Below are 16,427 nucleotides of genomic sequence, written 5' to 3' on the forward strand. Positions count from 1 at the left end.
TCATGTTTCCCAATACAAAACATGAATTCATTTTCCATACAGCCAGAAGGGAGATGCAAAAATTCCACCACTAATGAGTTGTGGAAGATGTTGCGCTTCAACAAATGGAGGGGTTGAGAAAGGATAGATAGAGTTTTATTAACCTTCTCTGCCCCGCCACCCTCCTATGGACTGCACATCTTGAGAGACAGTCGGAATATCTGGCAGCTTTCCCTGTTAGCAACCACACATCAACCATGTGTCTCGTTTCTTGGACCTAAGAGAGGCCCTATCAATTTGTATTGGTTCTCTTAATTACTCCTAACCATTACCTCCACAGGTTTAATGTTTATGTGCAAGACTGGTCTGTCCATTTCGCCACTCTGGCATTTTACTCATGGGTTGCAGGCTAGGAGGCCGGTTTCCCAGCAGGATGGGCTGTCACCCTCCAACCATCCCCCTTCGCAACCTTTTATTAGTGGCCTCTTGCAGTGTGGGTCTAGTTAATTTTTATTCCCAGGATTTATTTTGTATTTGAAGCCAGCCCTGATTGGGTGTCTGTTCAATTGACATTCCTATAGACATGAACCTAGATGCATTCTTCCTTGACATAAATGTACACTTAGCTTTTAAATAATGTTTGGTAATGTGTAGCAACCCTTCAACACAAATGTCCATATGTTGGACAGAGCTGGTATGCAGACATTTTTCACGCTAAAATGTACTCAACAAGCAAACTGACTGAATGAATATAACAAAATGAAAACTCTCTTAGAATCAAATATTAATCACCACTATACTTCAAATTAGGACAAGAATTTGAAACTATTAAAATTATCTACAGCCCATGGATCTTAGCTATTCTTGCAAATAAACCTGTAAATGTTACATTTTTGATTAAATCAATACTAGTCCTCACAGTGGTATTGTAGAACAAGAAAGAGTTCCAAGCCTACCACATCATAAGAAATAAAACACAGTCTTTCTTATAAAACAGGCAACATGGGGTTCAAAAGGCCTTGTCGTTTGTTTATAGCTCCCATGCACTTCAGTTTGGTGGAGACATGTAAGTTACACTTTTGAAGTACATTTATACTCAGATTTTGCAAATAGTCCAAAAATAGTAAACTTACTGAAAAAGTGTAAATTACTCAAAAGTCTAAGTTGCCTTTGTGAATCAGGCCCCAATGTTGGATGCGCTCCATGTTTGTGTCACCTGCAGAACCCAATATGAGTGTCTTGTGTAGGGGTGAAATGACGTAACTACTAGTTTCCCTTAAATGTCCTATGTTAATTGTTATGTTGTTGAAATGGGCTGACAACCCAGTCTGACATACAACTCTGAGCAACACACACACAGGCACACAGCAGGGGTGCTGACTGGCCCCAGTAATTCTATAAGGCATGTGGACAGAACCCTTAGCAGTGGAGTTCATGGAGTGTCAGTAGGCAAAAGGGATCATGCAATGTGAGTGATAAAATTAATAGTATGTCTTGAATATATAAAAATTACCCCAAACACTTTCCAGTACATTGCAGACTATGAAAATCTTTGGAGCCTTGAGTGGATATAAAATTAACTGAAGAAAGTCTCAGCAACCATTGTGAAATATTTCTACTGATTAAAGTGTCCAACTAAAGTGATCCCTTTGCGATATTGCAGCAAGCTGAAATACCTAGGTATTCTCATTTCCAAGTCCTCGTTCAGTTAGTGTACACAAACATGGAGCTTTTAGTAGCCTACAATACAAAAGCATTACAGCACGGTAATCAGCAAAGGTGGATCATATTCTTCATGTTATAAATATAGCCTTTTCAAAAGGCAGACGTGATAATAAGAATTATATAGAATAACGATTATAATAATTATAATAATAACAACACTAATAATAATAATAATAATAATAATAATAATAATGTAAAATTAATTGGGCAGTACAAGTAGTCTGACCTCTCCTAGCAAATACTTTTCAAGTTTAGATATAGGGTAAGAAGTGAATGGGGGCAATACATGTCTAATCCATAAACCCATAAATGGATACATGGACCTTACATCTAAATCTATTCATTAACCTAGTGGCAGATCAGGTGATAAAACCCTATGGTTTAATATAAAAATGTATAAATTAGCTTCTTATTCCATAATTTGTACATCCAGATTTAGAGGATGCAGTAAAAGCATTCCCCTAAAAACAAAATACTTATCATCCATACCTCCACTGGTACACCTGCTCAGTGTTTGGCAGATGGCAGATATCCCAACAACTTTACTTCCTTCAGCTCCATCATTGAGTTCACTAAGACATAGAATAGTGCTTTAAGTGAGATGGAAAAGGTCCCAGGGGTCTCAAAATGTGGTGTGGCAAAGATGATTTCCAGAAGGCAAAGCCTCTGTGATTAAGGGTGGCACTTAAAACATGTGTACTAGAATCCTGTGCTTCACACAACATACCAACTGACCAGTATTTGGCTGCCACTCTGATTTTTCCCTTCTTGCATTCTGACATCCTGCATAGCATCAAACATATGAAAAGCACACCATACCTATTGACTTTGCCAATCCTTGTTAGCAGCACTAGATAAACAAGCAGTCACAAGTGTTCATAGTGTCTTAGTCACTTCCGTTCTCCCCTTCAGACCACTTTTGTTCTGCAATGTCTCAATCTGTTAGACACTTACACCCTTTTTCACGTCACAATTTCTGAAGTCCTCCATCTGCATACTTAACATGTCATCTTCCACTTCATCCCTGTCTTTTCATTTCATCTTTCTGCAGGTACTGCCTTGTATCATCACCCCATACACTCTCTCCCAAGTGTAAACATTGCATTGTCTTTTCCTTTGCTACTGTTGATATTTTCCTCCTGTGAACACATCTTTCACACTCTTGCATAACAGGCCATTCAGTTCAGAGTATGTGTACACAAGTCATATTTTGCTTGGAAAATAAACTATGGAAATCCATGATCTGAAAATGCAAATACCCTTGGAGAATGCAAAATGAAGTAAAGCATGTGAAAAGTAAACAGGTGCTGCATCGCTGACATGGATCACCTTACTTTTTTTACAGTAATTCCTGAGACATCGATCAACGTTTTTGTCGGTAACATTAAGGACATGAATAAAGAGCCTGATAAGAGCCTGTTTCAAAGTCATTTTTTGATTACTGCAGGGTCTGAGCACTGGAATGATCTTCTCATTTAGGTATCTGGTCAGTTGGTATGTTGTGTGAAGCACAGGATTCTAGTATACATGTTTTAAGTGCCACCCTTAATCACAGAGGCTTTGCCTTCTGGAAAGCATCTTTGCCACACCACATTTTGAGACCCCTGGGACCTTTTCCATCTCACTTAAAGCACTATTCTATGTCTTAGTGAACTCAATGATGGAGCTGAAGGAAGTAAAGTTGTTGGGATATCTGCCATCTGCCAAACACTGAGCAGGTGTACCAGTGGAGGTATGGATGATAAGTATTTTGTTTTTAGGGGAATGCTTTTACTGCATCCTCTAAATCTGGATGTACAAATTATGGAATAAGAAGCTAATTTATACATTTTTATATTAAACCATAGGGTTTTATCACCTGATCTGCCACTAGGTTAATGAATAGATTTAGATGTAAGGTCCATGTATACATTTATGGGTTTATGGATTAGACATGTATTGCCCCCATTCACTTCTTACCCTATATCTAAACTTGAAAAGTATTTGCTAGGAGAGGTCAGACTACTTGTACTGCCCGAATAATTTTACATTATTATTATTATTATTATTATTATTATTAGTGTTGTTATTATTATTATAATCGTTATTCTATATAATTCTTAAATGATAAAATGGGCGCCAATTCACCAAAATGCCAGGGGTAGCAGAAGTGACAGCAAATGTCATTGGACCTTTACTCTGACTCACACACATATGCTTACACCTACACATACATTCACACACCATCACTTAAGCACACTTTCACCTGCAGACATGCATACAACATTCATTTAAAACATTTTTACTTACCTTAACTGCCAGATATGATCATATTCCAGTTAACTGTACACCATGTTTGTTAGACCTGACAGCCTTAGGGTAGTCACCCCTAACTTTTTGCCTGCCTCCCTCCACTTTTTGGACACTGTTTTTGCTGGTTTTTAGACTCTGCGCACTTTACAACTGCTAACCAGGGCTAAAGTGCATATGCTCTCTCCCTTAAAACATGGTAACCTGGAATCATACCTGATTGGACTATTAATTTACTTATAAGTCCCTAGTAAGGTGCACTTCATGTGCATAGGGCTGGTAAATTAAATACTACTAGTGGGCCAGCAGCACTGGTTGTGCCACCCACTTAAGTAGCCCCTTTTTCTTGTCTCAGGCCTGCCATTGCAAGGCCTGTGTGTGCAGTTTCACTGCCACATCGACTTGGCAGTTAAAAGTACTTCCCAAGCCTAGAACTCCCCTTTTTCTACATATAAGTCACCCTTAATGTGTGCCCTAGGTAACCCCTAGGGCAGGGTGCTGTGTAGGTAAAAGGCAGGACATGTACCTGTGTAGTTATATGTCCTAGTAGTGTAAAGCTCCTAAATTCGTTTTTACACTACTGTGAGGCCTGCTTCCTTCATAGGCTAACATTGGGGCTGCCCTCATACACTGTTGAAGTGGCAGCTGCTGATCTGAAGGGAGCAGGAAGGTCATATTTAGTATGGCCAGAATGGTAATACAAAATCCTGCTGACTGGTGAAGTCGGATTTAATATTACTATTCTAGAAATGCCACTTTTAGAAAGTGAGCATTTCTTTGCACTTAAATCCTTCTGTGCCTTACAATCCACGTCTGGCTGGGCTTGGTTGACAGCTCCTTGTGCATTCACTCAGACACACCCCAAACACAGGGTACTCAGCCTCACTTGCATACATCTGCATTTTGAATGGGTCTTCCTGGGCTGGGAGGGTGGAGGGCCTGCTCTCACACAAAGGACTTCCACACCCCCTACTGGGACCCTGGCAGACAGGGTTGAACTGAAAGGGGACCTGGTGCACTTCTTAGCCACTCTTTGAAGTCTCCCCCACTCCAAAGGCACATTTGGGTATAAAACAGGGCCTCTGCCCTACCTCATCAGACACTTGCTGGAGAAGAAACCTGAACCAGAAACTACATCCTGCCAAGAAGAACTGCCTGGCTGCTCAAAGGACTCACCTGTCTGCTTTCTACAAAGGACTGCTGCCTTGCTGTTGCCCTGCTGCCTTGCTGAACTCTTGTCTGGCTGTGAAAGTGCTCTCCAAGGGCTTGGATAGAGCTTGCCTCCTGTTCCCTGAAGTCTCAGGACCAAAAAGACTTCCCTTTTTCACTTGGACGCTCCGTGCGCCGAAAATTTTGACGCACAGCTTGTTCCGCGGCGAGAAAAACGCCGCACACCGACGCTGATCGACGCGACGTTCTTGGGACGACCGAAAATCCGACGCACGGCTTCGTAAGGACAACGCCGCCCGACCTCTAGAGGAGAAATCGACGCGACGCCTGCCGTGAGATCGTAATTTCGACGCGCAGCCCCGCAGACCGACGTCTAGAGGAGAAATCGACGCGACGCCTGCCGTGAGATCGTAATTTCGACGCGCAGCCCCGCAGACCGACGCGCAGCCGGAGAACAAGCAGGAAAATCCACGCACAGACCCGGGACATCTGGTAATCCCCGCGATCCACAGAAAGAGACTGTCCGCGCGCCGGAAAACGATGCACGACTTCCCCGCGTGGAAAATAACGACGCAAGTCCGTGTGTGCTGGGGAGAAATCGACGCACACACCCTTTTTTCACGCACCTCTTCCTTTGTGGCCCTCTGAGGAGATTTTTCCACTCCAAACCAGGTACTTGTGCTTGAAAGAGACTTTGTTTATATTCTAAAGACTTAAGACACTTTATATCACTTTTCAGTGATATCTCTACAATTTCCAATTGCAACTTTAATCTTTTTGACCTACAATTATCCTGATAAATATTATATATTTTTCTAAACACTGTGTGGTGTATTTTTTGTGGTGCTATATGGTGGTATTGTATGATTTATTGCACAAATACTTTACACATTGCCTTCTAAGTTAAGCCTGACTGCTCGTGCCAAGCTACCAGAGGGTGGGCACAGGATAATCTTGGATTGTGTGTGACTTACCCTGACTAGAGTGAGGGCTTTTGCTTGGACAGGGGGTAACCTGACTGCCAACCAAAAAACCCATTTCTAACAATGTTCTATCATCATTTTCTGTAGTAAAAAATGATAGAAAACAAGGAAATTGGAGCCCCAACCGACGTCCATTATGACAATTTGCCCCTGTGTTCCAGGCACTGATTCTGCCACTTCGGAGGCCAGAGGTTGCATAGGCAGTGCCAGGTGTCGCAAGGGGCAAGCTAGAGGTTGCACATAAATGATGTCCATGGATCTGCTCCACTTAAAGCCCTAATGTCCATGTGATGGCCTGAATGACTGTGAATCCACTCCAATACAAAGTTACCTATATGACAACCCACCATGAAAAATATGGCAGACGTTTACTAAAAGTTACATATTGTGTTCCTAACATGATGCAAAACACTCTAAGCATATCAGGCAGAGAAACTATGGTAACACTGCCAATGGGCCCTTACATTAAAGGTATATTTCCAGTGTTCATATTTGTGGGAGGAATTCCACTAGCAGTAATGGACACTAGTGGAATTTCTAACAGTGTTTCAACACTGATGGAACTCCACTGGCTCTCATTTCTTGACCACACTATCTTGAAAAACAAATGCACCATTTCACAATCTCTGGTGGCTTCAGGCACACCCGTAGCGGGATAATTTTAAACTTCAGACTAACAAGTGTAAAAAAACAAAAACAAACAAGGCAGCAGGTCTTTCCCACCTGTGCACCAATAATCTGTAACCTCCTCCCCGTATCCATCAGGACTGCCCCAACGCACTCCAATCTAGGATAGAGTCAGAGACTCGCCTCTCTAAAGATGTCTATGCATAAACTATCTACATGCAAGCTACCTCTCCCATCACTCCTTGAATGTATCCTTGTCTTTAACTCTGTAAAGCACTTTGCTGAGTTTTGGCTAGGTTCGTGCTACAGAAATAACATAGTTACACTAAAGTGGCTCCTCTGATGAGGGATACAGCCATTTTTGTAGTAGGGCCCCAGCAGCTTGGTGGAGAACTCAATTTGTCAGATTTTTATCATTCACAGAGGCAAATCGGCAGCAACGGCAGCCACAACAGCAGCTCCCTAAACTCTTTATCAAGACAATAGTATTTTGAAATGGGGACTAAGGAAGGTGAGCACCTGCAGGAGAATCTAAAGTTACAACAAAACTATAAAACACTATAGAGCAAAAAGGACAACAGTTTGCCACCAGCTAAGCGCTGGAAAAACTGTGGGTGGCCTGGATGCATGCATTAGGATTGACAAGACTCATGTGTAGTAAAGATGTGGAACCAAACCTAAACCTTGATGGATAAGTGTTTTCTGTATAAACTTGAAAATAATCTGGAACAGCCTTACAGGAGATTGGAAGGTGCACATATAGTCCAGAAGAGATAGAGAGCTTAACTAACATCAGCTACTGCAAGAGTCCATTACATAGCTGGAAGATGAGGAACACTGCTATTAATAATTACTGGTAATATAAAATGAGGATGGCTTCAGATTTCTGAAAGTGCATCCTATTTATAAACTCCTCAATTTCCAATTAGAAGTAGATCAGAAGTCTTTAGCCACACTTTCTATAAGCAGTACGAATTACTGAAGAAGTCTACTATCTTATCTTGGTGGTGGTGAGTAGCAAAACTGTGTCCAAGAAGAATGTGACTTGGTACAACAAATATGTGGGGATTACCACTTTCTTGTGCTTCCTTGGCAAAGCAATTAACTCATGAGAATGCAGAAAACAGTGACAGTGCTGTTTTATGTATAATGCCCATAAAGCCAATGTTATTTTTCATATAGTATTTTAGTGTTTATCAAATTGATTTTGTACATCAATAGGATAACAATACAATTCTGTTGCACTAAAAGCAATGCAGACAAATTGTACGGCTCTTTGAATGTATTAACAGATGTCCAATGGCTGCAGAGAAAATCACAAGCATGGACATTCGTTTGGAGTCTGCCCAGAGAGCACTGTTTCCCTGGAGGACCAGTCACGCAACCTGTTTATATATGAACCTGTTCTAAATCCTAGGTTATGGAAATAGTAAGGCATAGACTAAAACTAGGGACAGATGACTTCCATCTCATGTGACCTGGCCCAAAGGAAGCTCTGAAAGATACTGTTATAGCAAGGCAGATCTTTACAGTTAAATGACAATGAAGCATAATATTCTCCAAGGAAGAAGAGTCCTACATCAGGCAAGGAAGTAAAATGTCCTGAGTAAGGTGGAACTAAGGCCTAAATACTTGAGAAGGATGACAGGACAAGTCTTTCTGGTAGGAACCTCAAATCAGAATATCTGAATTAGACTGGTAGAGGTTTGCCCAACCTTCTGATGAAGGCAATGGCAGTTAGAAAAAGATCCTTAGTTAAAAAGAGTTTGAATGCACTCTCCTTCAGACGTTCAAGAGGTACCACTTGTAAAACTCACAAATGCTGAAGGTGCAAAAAATAGGCCACTGATTGAACTTTGTATCTTGGGCTGTCAAAATTCTTACGGATTCTGGAGGTGCTGGTTTCAACTCCTATGTTGTCAGGGTTCCCTAAAGACTCTAATACCTCCTGAATGTTACATTAAAGGGGGTGTACACAGCACAGAGTAAACATCCACAAAGTTAAGGACCATGGAAGTATCACACAATAGGGACATCAGTGCCAACAGAAATAAAGCCTTCATTGCTTGAAATATAATGTCAGGGTACCAGGCCTACATGACTGTTGAGGAGTAAATGATATGACCTTGTACTTGAGATCAACTTAATCATCCTTCAAACCATTAACAGCAAGCAACATAGCTAAAGAAAAATCTGTACCTGATCATAATTTGATTAGTGAAGGAGACAACAGGATCAGTAATTCCTTCTTCATTGCCTTTAGAAGAGGAAGTGAAATCCAAGATTGATAAATGCAAATTAGTGCTATTACAATTACTGTCACACTCCTTTTAAATCTTGGTAATTCTGAGGTGGTGAAAAATTTGCAATGAATTCAGAGGACTATTTGACCAAGAAAGCAATATTACATTTTCCATCCTTCTGGGTGTAGCATTAAACTGGTAGATTGGTTTTGTCCCTCAAAGCAAAGTCCACCTCGGAGGTTCTCAGTCTGCTGACAACTTTCTGAAAACATTGTAGGTTTAGAGATAAATACATGAAGGATTGGAAAGATCCTGTTCTGCAAGGTAATCTCCACAGTCTCCATTACTGAGATGTACATAGTAGGTTCTGTTTTACCCATAGCAGGAGATGGCTGGCCATGCCTGGCAGAGGCTTTAACCTTGCCATCTGTCTGTGTCCAGTCTATGTTTTTGTCACTAAGCTGTCTGTTCTGAAAAAAGCAGCCACACTTCTCAGATGAACCGCCATATCTGTATTGGGATACCCTGTCATCAACTCTCACTCATTTAAACACTGTTCCTGCCTCTGGATTGACCAAAGATTCAAGTGTCAGCTGAGCAAAGGGTGCATCTTCAACCCTTGAAGTTGCCATCTAAAGTCAGGATGGTAGAAGTCGCAAACACCAGTTCTACCTCACTGGATAAGTTGGCTGGGGCCAGCCACCACTAAGGAGTCCTTATAAGGTGCTTTTGAATCAACATCAACTAGCTGTAGACTAGGGAGTTTGAGGTCCTGCAGGAGAGGCCATGTTGGACCAATGGCATGAGATGCACCCTGGCCCAGGCCACAACAAAAATGCAGGTAGCTACTTGAAGCTACTGGTGAGCCAGAGACTTCACTTCCTAAGTAGTTGGAACCGTGTAATTCACAGCTTGATGTTTATCAGAAGAAGATAGAAAGGCTTTTCTCACTTTCATGTCTAACATAGCACCATTGAACTCCCTCCATAAGCAAGGAGTCAAGGCTGACATGCCCCACTTCTACCCAATGAAAGAGCTGAGATAGTACATGTCCTGAATTCAGTACTGCCTGGGGAAGGAATACTAGAATCAGATAATGGTTGATATTTGTACTAGTGGTTTGGAGAATCACCATCAAAATGGCAGAATCCATAGAAAGCACTTTAGATATGGATTTTAGCTCAAACGGAGGAGGTGTTCTAAGAATAATTATTGACGTGCCAAGGTCACAAATCTTTAGAATGTAGAAACATGCATTCTTCAGATCTATTGAGGAAATAAAGTGGTCTCTAAGTGTAAGTAATCAGAATAATGTTCTGATTAGATCACATAAAAGGAGTTAGTGCAGGCTGATCAGTTGATCTTTTTCAGATGTATAACAAGGCAGGAGGCACCAGGACCATATATAGGTTAAGAGAGGCATGTGGAGTACTTTTAACATACATTTCCTGGTCAGAATTTACCAAATTGCCAGGCTGAGAGCATGCTCATTAGTGGATTTCATGACCAGGTCATCATGGTCACACCTGAGCTCCTTATATGTATCCTGATTCTAAGGACTAACATCCTTGGAACAGTGCCAGAACCAATCACTGGCAAAAAGTCCAACCTAAATTCCTCCCCAAGTAGCAGCATACTTATGGGGATTATCAAAGAGAAAACAGGTATAGTTATGAGTGAAGCAAGCCTCTCTGTCCGTACTGCGGATTGCCATGACCTTCAGCCAGGATATAGACCCAGGATCTGTACTGGCTGTGAATCTCTAGTACTCACTGATCTCTAGTGTTCCCTTGGTGGTGTCTGGAATATTTGTATTATCCCTGTGAATCCCATGGGAGTCAGTCTCAAATTGTATGTTATCATACAGATGTTCAGATTTAGATGTTGTCTTCCTCTGCTCCATAGTAACCATATGAAAGACAATCTTCCCTGCTGCAGAAGTGCTTTGTTATGCAATCCCTACCCAGTAGAAGAGCACACAAATATAGACAAACTCCACATTCCTGTAAATACACATTCTCTGCCACATCCATAATAAAACCCTCTTAACTGTGTGTCCTTGTAAGACAATCATGAATATTGCCCTGTTCACCTTCCTCAACATCTGTGCAACGACTAAATTTGATCTCTCTGCTCACTTATTACATCCCATCCCTCCAGAGCCATGGAAAAAAGAATGGAAGTGCATCAACGGTTGGTTTTCCTTGATACTCCATTTCACCTATGGAGATCTTTTCTCCTGTATAATGACATATTATTCATACCTACATTGCCATTGACATTGCTCTACTTGAGCGACAGAAATAAAGAAAATTCTTCCAAAAGGAAGAGGAGGAGTTTTAAAAAAGTTGTCCAATTAAAATCAGGAATTGGAAGGCCTCGTTCTGTTAAAAATTGTTTTTTAGGATTCCTCAATTCAAAGCATGTAAGAACTGTGATTAAGGGGAGGGATAATGTGGTGGTAATCCCTTCTGTGGAATACTGCTATATTCGAGTACATGAAACATGTAGTCATTCAGTACAATATAGAGGAGAATAGTGTGCCTCATTTAGAGTTATACCTCTCCTCTAAAGTCTTGGCCCAGTCTTGAAGGAAAGTTAACATGGGCTTTGGTAAATTCTAGACTCCACACGAATTTAGGATATAGTAACTATGAATTATTCTCAGACTATGATTATCACCCTGAAAGACCAATTTGAAGATCAAACTGGTTATATTCTATAAGATTACAGTAGTATTGTGCTGGCTAAGTAGACAGTGCACTATTTAACACGTACACAAACAGTAGATGATCTTGAAAGGATTATACCCTTTTTAGGCTAGTACAAACGCTCGTTTTCAAGCTTTCAGGACAATAGAGTTAATTGTTCAGATAATGTTATAACAAGTTAAACAGGCTTTCTCTTTAAATTAGAATTATTTTAACATCAGTCAGTTTTCTTTCCCTTTTAATAAAAAAAACTGGATTTGCTATTAAAAAAACAAATTTGCAGTTACAGTATTCAAGGATTGCTAGTAAGTGCTGTGAAGATGGTGGAAATACAGAGTTGCAGTAGTTACAGAATTTTCGGCTTGCTGACACAACTCTACTTTTTGGTTCATCAACTTGGTGCAAATGTAATGTAGTTTAAACGTAATTTATCCTTCAAAATATGTTCCTCTACATTCAACCCTGAATATAGGTTTTTGTGAAGTTCACTCCTAAGTAAATGCACTAGAGAGACTATTTACAGCTATTGCCTCCTTGACCAGTTGTCATAAATGTTGGAAAGATAATATTGACAAAAACATGGTGTGCTAAGTCTTCGGAAGACTACTGCACTGGTTCAAAGGTATGGCTGACTGTCGAAACTGCCTCTTATAAGTGAACCATCACATGATGTTTCCCTCAATATCTAATGGAATATTTGTGGCAGTTTTTACTAAATATAACAGATCTAAACATTGTAAAAAAAAAGGTTTACATTTTTCAAAGTAAAAGCCAATAGAGCAATTGAATATACAATCGTCGAGTCACTCGTTTAGTAGTAGAGTACAGAAATACAAAATGTAGCTAAAATTGTATTTATATGATGCAATACAAGCCTTCTGAGGCTGCCTGGGGGGTCGGTATTTCTGCTCTTTGAGAGACTGCGTTTGTGTCTGTCTTACTGTATCACAAATGCCTGTGAAAAAAATCAAAGTATTAAAAAGTAGCACCCTTCGCGGAACGGAGACCAACAAAATGTCCGGTTTTAGGGCTACTGGTTCGTTTTGGGCACGAATGCCACATTCGTTTCACTGTCTCTAATATAAGTCTGTGAATGATTTCTAAACTGAATTGTTTAGGGGCTCTAAACTATAACAAAATACTCCCTAAACGAATTATAATTTTGCAGTATGCATGTGTCTTAAACTATATGGTGCAAGTAACCTGAAATGATGCCTGGAAGCTGGAAATGCAACAACCTATACTCACAATAATAACAGCAGTTCATGTTTAATGGTCTGGCAATAGTTAGTGTAACGTCACTACATGCATTTCTACAGCTTAACATAACGTGATATGAACGTCAAAAAGGACACACCTTTGGCAAAGTGCAGGCTACAGTTGCTTTCCTGCATGCACGAGCATGTGTACGATCCTGGTGTGTTGGTACATTGCGCTGTGTCTTGGCAGCCATTGGAAGACAGGCATTCATCAATATCAGTGCATACGTTGCCATCCGCAAGGAAACCTGCTCGGCATTGGCACTCAAAGTGTCCTATTGTATTAATGCACTGGGCATCTGCATGACAACCTCCGTTTTCTATGAGGCATTCATCAATGTCTGTGCACAGTTGCCCGTTTGGGATAAATCCAGGGAAACAGCTGCATTGATAGGATCCTAGAGTGTTTATGCAAAGTGCGTTATGGTGACATTGTGTCTGTGCTGCTGAACATTCGTCAATATCCACACAGGTACGGTTTCTCAAACTGTAACCCGCAGGACACATGCAGTGATATGAGCCAGGCTGATTGATACACATTGCAATGTCGTCGCAATAGAGAGTGCTGTTCAAACACTCATCGATGTCAACACAACTGCCAGCGGCCTTCACATATCCAGTTTCACAAAAACACTGAAAGGACCCAAGCGTGTTAGCACACACTGCGTTTTCTGAGCAAGTCCTGTTATTGAGACACTCATTCACATCTTCGCATGTTGTCCCGTTCCCTAGGAACCCCGAGTGACATGAACACAGGAAGGCGCCGGGAGTGTTGGAGCACGAAGCATTCGCATGACACACTGCGGATGCGTTGAGGCATTCATTAATGTCCCAACAATGCTCACCGTCTTCAACAAAACCGTCCTTGCACTCACATGCATAAGAGCCAATTGTGTTAATGCACGTGGCGAATTCATTACAGTGTGATGTATTTGTTAGGCATTCATCTATGTCTACACAGGCAGTTCCATTGCTCTGAAATCCTTCGTTACATTTGCATACGTAGGAGCCTATTGTATTGACACACTCTGAGTCATTGTGGCATGGCGATTTTTGTAGGGGTTGCAAGCATTCATCTATATCGTTACAAAATGTACCGTTTCCCAAGAACCCTTTTTGACACCTGCAAAAATAGGAGCCCTGTGTGTTTACACATTGTGCATCTGAATGACAGTCTGTCACATTGAGACATTCATCAACGTCTTGACAAGTAGTTCCATTGCCTGTGTAACCTGGCCAACAGTTACACAGGTAGGACCCAACAGTATTGAGGCACGTAGAGTTCAAAGGGCAAACAGGAGGGTTCAAGGTGCATTCATCCACCTCTGTGCAGTTTATCCCATCTCCAGTAAACCCAGTTTTGCACCTGCAGGAAAAAGAGCCTTCCGTGTTTATGCAGCGTGAGTGTTGATGGCAGACAGTTTGATTAATGCACTCATCGACATCTTTGCAAGATCCATTGACCTCTCTGTAACCTTGATGGCACTGGCATGAAAAGGAACCAAATGTGTTCTTGCAATTGGAAGCATTTCCACACGTTGAGATATTAGCACATTCATCCACATCTGTGCAGTTCATTCCATCACCCAGGAAGCCACTGTGACACACACATCTGTAGGACCTGTCAGTGTTTATGCACTCAGCATTGGCGCTGCAGTTGTCTGTGTTCTGTTCACATTCATCCATGTCCCAGCAGCTTGTTTTATTTCCTGTTAGACCTTGAGCACATACGCAGTGATAACTTCCATCAGTGTTTGTGCAGGTAGCTGAAGCGTGGCATCCTCCATTTTGATTTTTGCATTCATCAATGTCTATAAGTTATTACCAAAATAAGTGTCAGGCAGGTTATACCACAGTCTTTAAATCTAATCTACATCAAAAGTAACCCACGTCTAGACAATTTCCAAGGCACAGAGAATTTCATGTACTTAACCCAACTAAAATAGAATTACATTTACAATCTGAACTCAAAATGCAAGAAACTGTAAATCGTGGTGAAATCCTGGCCATTCCTTCTTAGCTCGTATTTGATCATATTAACAAAGTGTCAGTTGTCATAGTTATTCTTTGTCTTGTATTATAGACACATCAATTGAGTAGGAATTCTGGAATATTAAAGCAATTAATTTTTATTTCTTCACATTTCCAGCTTACCTTAGATGTAATGTAGACGTTTTAAAGAGATAACTTCTATCAAATATTGCCCACGGATACTGAAACAAATACAGTAGTAATCACCAAAGCAGTTACATGATCCTTCTCAGGTCATGATTGTCATGAATTAAAGAGAGCCAAAACTACTTAGTAGACAAACACTTCAGGGGTCTCATGCCCCAGCTGTCAACCTCTTGCATCCCCCCTGAAATGCCACCACCTCTGTTATTTAGCAACCACCCTGCCAAATGCTAAATGAGGACCCCTTGGTCGGCAATAGTTCAAGTCCTCACAAAAGGACCACGCCACTGCCAAGACCAACCTCCACGAAGGAATGAAGGCCATCGCCGAATGAAGAACAGGTGCCTGAAACTGAATTCCGACAAGACTGAGACCCTCATCTTCAGCTCCACCCCCTCTGCATGGGATGACTCCTGGTGGCCTGCCACACTGGGAACCACACCGACACCCACCGACCACACTCGCAACCTGGGATTCATCCTGGACTCTTCACTATCCATGACCCAGCAAGTCAATGCCATCTCCTCTTCCTGCTTCAACACCCCCCGCATGGGTCGGAAGATCTACAAATGGATCCCCACTGAAACCAGAAAAACAGTCACCCAAGCCCTCGTAAGCAGCAAACTGGACTACGGCAATGTCCTCTACACAGGAACCACGGGCAAACTCCAGAAAAGACTGCAACACATCCAGAACGCCTCCGCATGTCTCATCCTGGACATCCCCCGCCACTGCCACATCACAGCCCACCTGAGAGACCTACACTGGCTCCCCGTTAACAAGAGAATCACATTCAAACTCCTCACCCACGCTCACAAGGCACTGCACAACACCGGACCAGAATACCTCAACAGACGGCTCTCCTTCTACACCCCGACCAGACAGCTTTGCTCCGCCAACCTTGCCCTCACCACCGTTCCACACAGCCGCAGAACAACCGCCGGCGGCAGATCGTTCTTCCACCTCGCCGCCAAAACGTGGAACACTCTTCCCACCCACCTGCGTCAGACTAAGGACATACTTATCCTCAGGAGACTTCTCAAGACATGGCTGTTCAAGGAGTAGCAGCCCCCCCCTCACTCACCTCACAGGTGAGTAGTGCGCTTTACAAATCCTATGATTGATTGAATTAGGAAACATCATGCATTTTTCATGAAATTTATATTTAATTATAAAAACTTCGAGTAATTACATTAGACGTATTTCCTAATGGCCACAAATGGCAAGTTCTCTTGAAATATTTCATGCTTCTTTTGTTAATTAGCC

The 16,427-nt window shown here is 41.6% G+C and overlaps 2 protein-coding genes across 2 annotated transcripts in view; both read right to left on the reverse strand.

Annotated features, from left to right (window-relative positions):
- Window positions 1-13,040: 13,040 nt before the first annotated feature.
- On the reverse strand, window positions 13,041-14,790 carry LOC138297021 (latent-transforming growth factor beta-binding protein 1-like). The gene has a single exon (XM_069236539.1). The coding sequence runs from the start codon at window positions 14,670-14,672 to the stop codon at window positions 13,041-13,043; it is 1,632 nt and encodes a 543-aa protein (XP_069092640.1). The 5' UTR covers window positions 14,673-14,790.
- Window positions 14,791-15,179: 389 nt separating this feature from the next.
- Window positions 15,180-16,427, reverse strand: part of LOC138297022 (fibrillin-1-like) — a 133,559-nt gene continuing 132,311 nt past the window's right edge. Inside the window, exon 6 of the mRNA XM_069236540.1 lies at window positions 15,180-15,199. Within this exon, the coding sequence (XP_069092641.1) occupies window positions 15,180-15,199 (20 nt within the window). The remainder of the gene's footprint in view (window positions 15,200-16,427) is intronic.

The sequence above is a fragment of the Pleurodeles waltl genome, chromosome 5, assembly GCF_031143425.1.
Source record: "Pleurodeles waltl isolate 20211129_DDA chromosome 5, aPleWal1.hap1.20221129, whole genome shotgun sequence".
Lineage (NCBI taxonomy): Eukaryota > Metazoa > Chordata > Amphibia > Caudata > Salamandridae > Pleurodeles > Pleurodeles waltl.